We start from the raw sequence: 8,318 nt of genomic DNA on the forward strand, positions 1-8,318 counted from the left end.
GTTTTTCGCCTTGCACTTGTGGTTAGAGAATGCCAAGTTTTTAATTTAGAACATTGGTTATATAAAGCAAAACTGAATGAAGTGTGGAAGTTTCACAGTTTTAAGTTAGGAGTGAAGAGTTCAAAACTTTGCAAGAATACTAATATCAGGGTAAAAAAATTATGCTGCATGAGAAAACTATTTATACTGTGTGAGAAGAAAATGGTGATTGGTTGCAGGTGACAGCCATTTGCTGATTAATTCCCCAGGGCAGTGCCAAGGCTAGTCAGTAGGGTCAATTTCAAACAATTCTTGGCAGTTATCCGTCAGTCACCATCAACTGGTGCATTTTTCATTGCCTGCCAACCAACCAACCAGCATTTTCTTCTCATACAGTATAAATTATTATTTTTCCATCATACTGACTTCAAAATGTCTTTTTTTCAGCAATACTCAAGAAAATATTGTTTTAAAAGTTGGTCAACCCACATTCTTATTTTGCTCTTCAGATGACTTCCAGACAGCTCAGCTTTTGGCCTTAATTTTAGAGCTACTCACCTTCTGCGTGGAGCACCACACTTATCATATCAAGAACTACATTATAAACAAGGACATTTTACGAAGAGTGCTTGTACTCATGGGTTCAAAGCATGCCTTTGTGGCATTGTGTAAGTAGTAGTTTGTTTTTTTTTTAAACTTAGTCTGCTGTCCTTTGTAAAATTTAGCTTTATGATGTTCAACATTTTATATTTCAAGCTGCATTTACTTGAATTCCAGGTGCACTTCGCTTCATGAGGAAAATAATTGGGCTGAAAGATGAGTTCTACAATCGCTACATAATGAAGGCCTTTCTGTTTGAAGCTGTGGTAAAGGCATTTCTGAATAATGGGTCCCGTTATAATTTGCTGAATTCGGCCATCATTGAAATGTTCGAGTTCATCAGAGTAGTAAGTATAGCTATCTGACTGACAAAAGAAGGTGAAGGTGTGGGAACTGGGGTAGAATGAGCAATGCTAAATTGCAGGTGCCATATCGTTCTGCTATATCTAGTTTCAGTTACAATTTAATAGTAATGTTTGTAGGTTTTTGTTAAAAGCTAAAGCATAGCATCTTATTTTTCTAAACAGGAAGACATCAAGTCTCTAACCGCCCATGTCATAGAAAATTACTGGAAAGCACTTGAAGATGTGGATTACGTGCAGACATTCAAAGGACTGAAACTTCGTTATGAGCAGCAAAGGGAAAGGCAGGATAACCCAAAACTTGACAGGTGAGCTTTTCAATAAATATTATTTCTCATCCTTGAGAACTCAGTGCAAACAGCCACAATCCATTGGATGGGACAAAACTGAGGATGGAAAGTGTGAAAGAAAGGTGACGTTCAAAAAGTTGTGGTTAGAGAATGCCAAGTTTTTAATTTAGAACATTCGGTATATAAAGCAAAACTGAATGAAATGTTGAAGTTTCACGGTTTTAAGTTAGGAGTGAAAAGTTCAAAACAAAAATGTTATAGGTGGGTGCCTCCATGGTTTGTAACATAAATCTGCTAAAGCAAGTGGGATCTTGCTGTGGCGTGATCTTGCCTCATTTCTTCCAGACCTCTTTTTTCAAGATCACAGACAGTACACTGATCTAACTTTGAAACCTGAGCATCATGCATATTCATGTATAATGCTCTCAGCATTTGTGGTATCCGGTGTTGTTGGTGTGAATCATATATTTATGTCCAACGACTTATTATTGGTAGGTAAACTCAGGATAAACACAACCTTAAGTTGATCTTTCTCTTCACCCTAGCTATGATTGTAACACTACATTCTGCACTCTCTCATTTCCTTCTCTATGAACAATATGCTTTGTCTGTATAGCAGGCAAGAAACAAGATTTTTTCATGTATGTTAATACATGGTACAACAATAAATCAAAACCAAAAAAATGCAAAAGCTAACATTCTCTCTCTGTTTGTCTCTCTCACACACAAATAGACACACACCCTCTCTATCTCCTCTCTCCCCCCACTCGTTCTGTCTCTCTTTCCCTCCTTTTTCTGGTTTGATCTGCAGGCTGAATTTCAAGTAATTTCCTACAACTAAATGTCGGAGTCACCCACTTAGAGCCACATAGAGTAACCTGGATAGGACTGCAGATTCAATTCAATTTCATAGAGAATATTAGTTTTTAAGAACAATCCTGCAGTTCCATGTTGATAAACTGGGAAATCTATTTCCAGTCTTTCTTTCCAACTAAGTTGAAATCTAATTGCCATAGTGAGATCAGAACCCCAGTTACCTGGATTACTACTCCAGTGAGGTAATTACTACCATTCTCCTATGTTAAAACCTTCTCATATTTTGTTTCGTTTCTGGAATATAGCATGCGCTCCATCTTACGGAATAACAGGTACCGACGAGATGCCCGCACCCTGGAAGAAGAGGAGGAGATGTGGTTCAACACGGATGAGGATGAAATGGAAGATGGAGAGTCAGTGCTACTCCCAACTGACAAGTCAAAAAATGATGATGAAATCATGGACCATTTTGGCAAATTTATGGAGAGGAAAAAATGTATGGAATCTGCCAATTAAGTGTAAATTCTTTTTTTTTATTACTGGACTGTAGGAATACAAAAAGACAAGTGGCTTTTGAGTTGAGCAGTATGCTCCAGTGCAACAGATTTGGGCAAAAGGCACCATGGTAGACAGGGCAGTGGGGGGTGTTAGATTTGGTTTCTGCAGCCCTGGGTTTGGGAGATGAGGGTAGAAATGAAGCCAAGTTCCCACTCTGAATGTTTATGCAGTAATTACTCTTGGGAAGTGTGCCTATGTAAGAACATAAGAAATAGGAGCAGGAGTAGGCCATCTAGCCCTTCGAGCCTGCCCCGCCATTCAATAAGATCATGGCTGATCTGTCGTGTCTCAGTCCCACATTCCCGCCCTCTCCCCATAACCCTTAATCCCCTTGCCTATCAAAAACCAATCAACCCGCGTCTTAAATATATTTAGCGAGGCAGCCTCCACCACTTCAACAGGCAGAGAATTCCAGAGATTCACCACCCTTGAGTGAAGAACTTCCTCCTCAACTCTGTTCTAAACCGCCCCCCCTTTATCTTGAGTCCTACTGTCCTTTCTGAGCGGGAAGAGCCTCTCCACTCAGTCCTACTGTCCTTTCTGAGCGGGAAGAGCCTCTCCACCTCAGATGTAGATGTCAAATGACTGAATTGACCTCAGCATTGATGTCCCAGCCAAAGATGAGTAGCTCATTGATCTCCACTCACTCAAGAAGATGATGGGGTGATGGGCAAAAGGATGTTTCTGGCATCAATGGAACCACAACTTGGCAACAGTCAGTACCTGCAGAAGAGACAGGAACAATGGAAAGGGATCTAGTGGATACAGCTCAAGATTGTGGAACAACTAATTATTATATTTTATAAATATGAAATTATGCATTACACATCAAATGAAACATTTATCTAACTGATCCGAGTTCAGGCCCAACATGATTTTTTTTTTAAATTTCAATATTAGTTTCACAAGTAGGCTTGCATTAACATTGCAATGAAGTTACTGTGAAAATCCCCTTGTAGCCACACTCCGGCACCTGTTTGGATACACTGAGGGAGAATTTAGCATGGCCGATGCACCCTAACCAGCCTGTCTTTCAGACTGTGGGAGGAAACCCACACAATCACAGGGAGAACATGCAGACTTTGCACAGACAGTGACCCAAGCCGGGAATTGAACCGGGTCCCTGGTCCTGACAGGCAGAAATACTAACCACTGTGCCACCATGCCACCCATTCCCATACAAAATAACAGGACAGCCAGTAGATTGAGAGGAACCTGATTAACAATGGAGGGGGGGAGATGGTGGGGTTGGACTCTCTGTTTACCAATCTGTTCATTTTTAAATTGAAACAAGTGTCACCACAACACTGTTTGATCCCTGCTCTTTGTGTTGTCACTATCACAAGCTCTCAAGCTGAATAGTGGATAATTCTGTTCCCTTGTTGTCTCCAGGATCTACTGTGAATATGTCCATTACTGCTAACATTCTGTTCTGATTTCACTTTTGTGCTGTGTGTGAAATTCACTACATAAAATACAGTTTGCAAATATCGTAAAATACAGTAATAGTCACTGCCTGAATTATTTTAGCTTTTCTTTGTGGATTTAATTTTACAGGAGGAATTTATTGGCAGTACTAATGACAAAGAAACTTTAATTTGGATGTTTAATCATCTTACAACTCCTTCACTTAATTCTCCTGTAAATCTAGTAGTTCAATTTGTCATACTTCTGATTTAAAGTGATGACTTGGGAACATGTTGAAACACCATTTTCATGTATTAAAATTAAATTGGTGGCTTTGTAAATATTTTAAATGTTTTTGAAGTAAATTATGCACTTGCCTTTTTAGTGAAGGACGGGGACGAAAAGGAGGTCCTGACAAAAAGTACTCTGACAGGGAGGCAAAGTCCCAGCTTTAAGCTTTCCTTCTCCAGCACCAGCAGTGGAAGCAGCAAGTCCAGCCTCACCAGCCAATCAGCCTCAAGTAACTCACCTGGATCGCCAGGTTCCCCGGGATCTCCAGGATCACCTGGAACAATAGCCAAAAGCACACCTCATATGGCAGCTATTACCACCAAGGTATTGTATTTAAATTAATGATTCCTGAAATCCTGGGGCATTTCAAGCATAATTGCTGCAGCCTCTCATTTCCATCTGATTAACTCACTCCTCAAAGTAGTATTCACTATGCATTTGTTCACATTGTAATCAAGTTGATCCTTCATTGCTTTTGTGTAATTGTATGAACAGAACGTTAACTCCAAAATCATCATTATTCAATCTCAAATCTTATTCGGTTGTTTTCTGCAAAGGTTCATCTTGTACAGGGAAGAAGCAAGTGTTGAGCTCCCTCAATCTTCAGCCAGTAAACTTAAAGCCCATCATGATAACTGGGATTATGGCTGTCTTTTATAAAATGCATAACAACCAAATATACATGTGCTGGACTGGAGACCCAAATGGATCCTGCAGTGCCAGAACTTAAGGACTTTCTCGATCAGATGAATGCCCTTCCTCATCTATAATTGTCTTGTGAGCTGAACCATGATGTGGTTGCTACCTTTTATTACTTTTGTGCCCAAACCATTTCTTTTTTTGAAGGTAACCATTCTTCAGCACGTTTTTCCTGCCAACCTTTTGTTCCAGTCCATCTAACCCAGCTCAGTTCTTACCCCATTGAAGTTGGCCCTTCCCCAGTTAATTATTCTTATTCTGAATTCCCTATTGGCCTTTTCTTTTGTCATTCTAAATCTTACAATATAATGATCACTGTTTCCTAACTATTCCCCCACTGGCACTTGATCTATTTGGCCCACCTTGTTTCCAAGAACCAGGTCCAACAGTGCATCCTTTCTTGTTGGACTGGACATATACTGCTGTAGAAAATTTTTCTGAGGACAATCTAGGAACATTCGCCCCTCTCCGCCTTTACACTGCCACTGTCCCAATCTACATTTGGGTATTTAAAGTTCCCCCATTATAGCTACAGTATAATATTTGCATCTCTCTGCAATTCGTTGCAGATATTTTCTCTAAATCCTTCCCACTAAGAAGGTTTTTTTTGTTCTTTAGCCAAATTGATTCTGTCCCTGAATACCCACGGACATCTACTTGAGCCAAAGGGTCCTATGTCTTTACTAATATTCTTTGATCATTTGATCATAGCAGCATTTGGATTAATCTGGCACTTTTTCCTTCTTTTATAAAGAATCACTGTATACAACTTTGAACTCTTCAATGTAACAACCACTTATCATTCTGCATTCTCGTGGTATGCCCCCTGCTGTTTTTCTAAAGCTGTGGCTTGAGATAACCCATTGTATGGTGATTGGATAAATTATTTTGGGCAATCTGTTGTCATCTGTTTATAGCACAAAACACCTCTCGGATATGGCATTTCTGTGTCGCCCTGGCTCAGTTGGTAGCGCTTTTACCGAGTCAGAATGTTGTGTCTTTAAGTCCCATTCCAGGACTTGACCACAACAATCTAAGCTAACACTCCAGTGCAATACTGAGGGGATGCTGCACTGTTCGCAGTGCCAGCTTTTGAATGACACTGTAAACCTAGTTCTGTCTGCCCCCTCAAGACATAAAACAGCAGAGGATTTATCCTCATTGTCCTGGCCAATATTTTTTCTTTAATCAACATTGCAAAAAACAGAATTATCTGGTCATTATCTCAGTATTATTTGTGATGTGCACAAGCTACTGCGATGTTTCCTACATTACAACAATGACCATTTGTTCAAAAGTAGTTAATTGACTGAAGTATTTTGGGACGCTTGGTGTTTGTGAACAGTGTTTTATAAATTCAGGTCTTTTGCCCTGTTTCCAGAAAGGTTGTTTGATTATGAAGTAACAGGAGCCAGTAGCAAACCGCAAACGATGTGAGCTATTTGTTGCATTGGACTGGTGCTACTGACCTGATGTTTGGATCATCTGATCCAATCAGTGCTTGGAAGAGGAGTGTAATATTCTCCTTTGACATCCAGGTCCCTTGTACTGGGCATAATTGTGACTTATAGTTGATATCCTGTGAAATTTCTCAAGGTGAATCATGAATAAATTCAATACAGAAATTTGGAGAAACATGTTTACCCAGAGAGTGGTGAGAATGTGGAAATCACTCCCACAAGGATTGGTTAGGGCAAAAGGCGTCATTTCAGGGAAAACTAGATATTTGCTCAAAGAAGGAGGAAATCAAAGGAATTGGGAACATGCTGTAAGGACCATAAATACTGGCATGGACCATTTGGGATTAATGGCCTGTTTCAGTGCTGTAAATTGTAAATTCTACATAATATGCAAAAATAAGGATGGAAAGATGCATTGAAGTCAGTGGATACTGTGAGTTCCTTCCCCAAACAGTATTGCAGGTATTCCTATGTCCCTTAAGGCCAATTAGGCATGGGCAATAAGAGTGCTGGTTGAGTCAGCGACACCCACATTCTATGAAAGAATTTTTTTCAATTCTCTGGCCTCCTGGGGTAGCCATGAAACTTGGTGTTTTTTTAACCTAACTCTGATTCCCAGCAACAATTCAGAATAACGTGAGCGATTTTTGTTCTACAGACAGCATTTCAAATGTGTTGCCCAGTATTTTACAAATACCTGTTCAATAACTGTTTGTTGTGCAGGGAGGTCTAATCGGCCTTGTAGATTACCCAGATGATGATGAGGAGGAAGAGGAAGAAGAGGAAGACAGTGATGAAAAAGAACAATCGGCGCCTTTGACAAAGAAATCCAGGCTTGGATCCTAATGGTGATCCCCTTCAGCCTTGCCTAGTGACACTTACTGACCTGCAAAAATCACCAGAAAGGTGTCTGAACCATTCTGTCCCACACAGACAAATGTACACGTGGAATTCTGCTGATCAAGTGCCAATCCAGTGAAGCGGGAAACAACAAAACAAAAGATCAGAACAAAGGATTTGGAACTTGTTGACACTCAAGTGTATCCAGGCTTTGACCTCACTCTACCCCCTTTCTCAGGGAAGGAAGATAAAAAAAAACAGCAGCCAGTGAGGGTGGAGAGTTTTCTGGTGCTACAGAATGTAGCATGACCGGCTCATTTTGATTCGGTCTGTAACAGTATGTGGGAAGGTCATTGGGAACCGGAAGGACACCGAGTTGTCCAGCAGTAATTCCTCCCTGGAGTGCCAGCAGCTTTCTCATATTCAAAGACCTGCCTTTCCATTGTATATTCAGGACATCGATGGTCACGATGAAAGAAAACATTTTAAAGGAACCTCTGTTGGGAGGGCTGAGAGTACACAATTTTTCTCTTTTTAACCTGTGCCCTTTAAAACTGCATCATTTTTTGAGAGAGAACCTCCCATCCCCTCTGACTAAAAAGTGAATGGAATTTCTAGATGTGATCATTTTTGTTTCATATCTTGCATTTTCTTCAGTTTTTTTTCTTGAGTGTACACTTAGTTGTTTAAGTATATTTGGGACCATTAAAGAAATTTTGATGTAATGTATTTCCCTCTGTTGTACTGGAACCCGTCATTGCGTGTGTTTGTGTGCGGGTGGGATTTTGTGGTTGGAACAGAAATTGTTTAGTTGCATGTAAAAGGTGGATTGTTTAATTTTCTTAAAAAAGCTGGTACATACTGACCATTTCATACAATGCTATTTTGATTACCAGTTGTACCTCAAGTTCTTTTTTATGGATATGGAAACAAAATTAACTTAAGAATGAGAAAAGCTTGTGGTAAAAGCCTGGCTGTTTACTAGGATCCACTATGTTTTTGCTTACATTAATATT

The 8,318-nt window shown here is 39.9% G+C and overlaps 1 protein-coding gene across 3 annotated transcripts in view; it reads left to right on the top strand.

Annotated features, from left to right (window-relative positions):
- LOC145352398 (serine/threonine-protein phosphatase 4 regulatory subunit 3A) overlaps positions 1-8,031 on the top strand; it is a 111,175-nt gene extending 103,144 nt beyond the window's left edge. For 2 of the 3 annotated variants that reach the window (XM_080202190.1, XM_080202191.1), the window contains exons 10-15: positions 489-647; positions 757-926; positions 1,107-1,249; positions 2,353-2,543; positions 4,398-4,627; positions 7,186-8,031. In XM_080202190.1, the coding sequence (XP_080058316.1) occupies positions 489-647; positions 757-926; positions 1,107-1,249; positions 2,353-2,543; positions 4,398-4,627; positions 7,186-7,308 (1,016 nt within the window). In that variant the 3' untranslated portion in view covers positions 7,309-8,031. Of the gene's footprint in view, positions 1-488; positions 648-756; positions 927-1,106; positions 1,250-2,352; positions 2,566-4,397; positions 4,628-7,185 lie in introns of those variants that run through there. The other variant, XM_080202192.1, reaches the window with a different exon arrangement.
- Positions 8,032-8,318: the final 287 nt, after the last annotated feature.

Source organism: Carcharhinus amblyrhynchos, chromosome 14 (assembly GCF_965287045.1).
Source record: "Carcharhinus amblyrhynchos chromosome 14, sCarAmb.v2.hapA, whole genome shotgun sequence".
In the NCBI taxonomy this organism is placed as follows: Eukaryota; Metazoa; Chordata; class Chondrichthyes; order Carcharhiniformes; family Carcharhinidae; genus Carcharhinus; species Carcharhinus amblyrhynchos.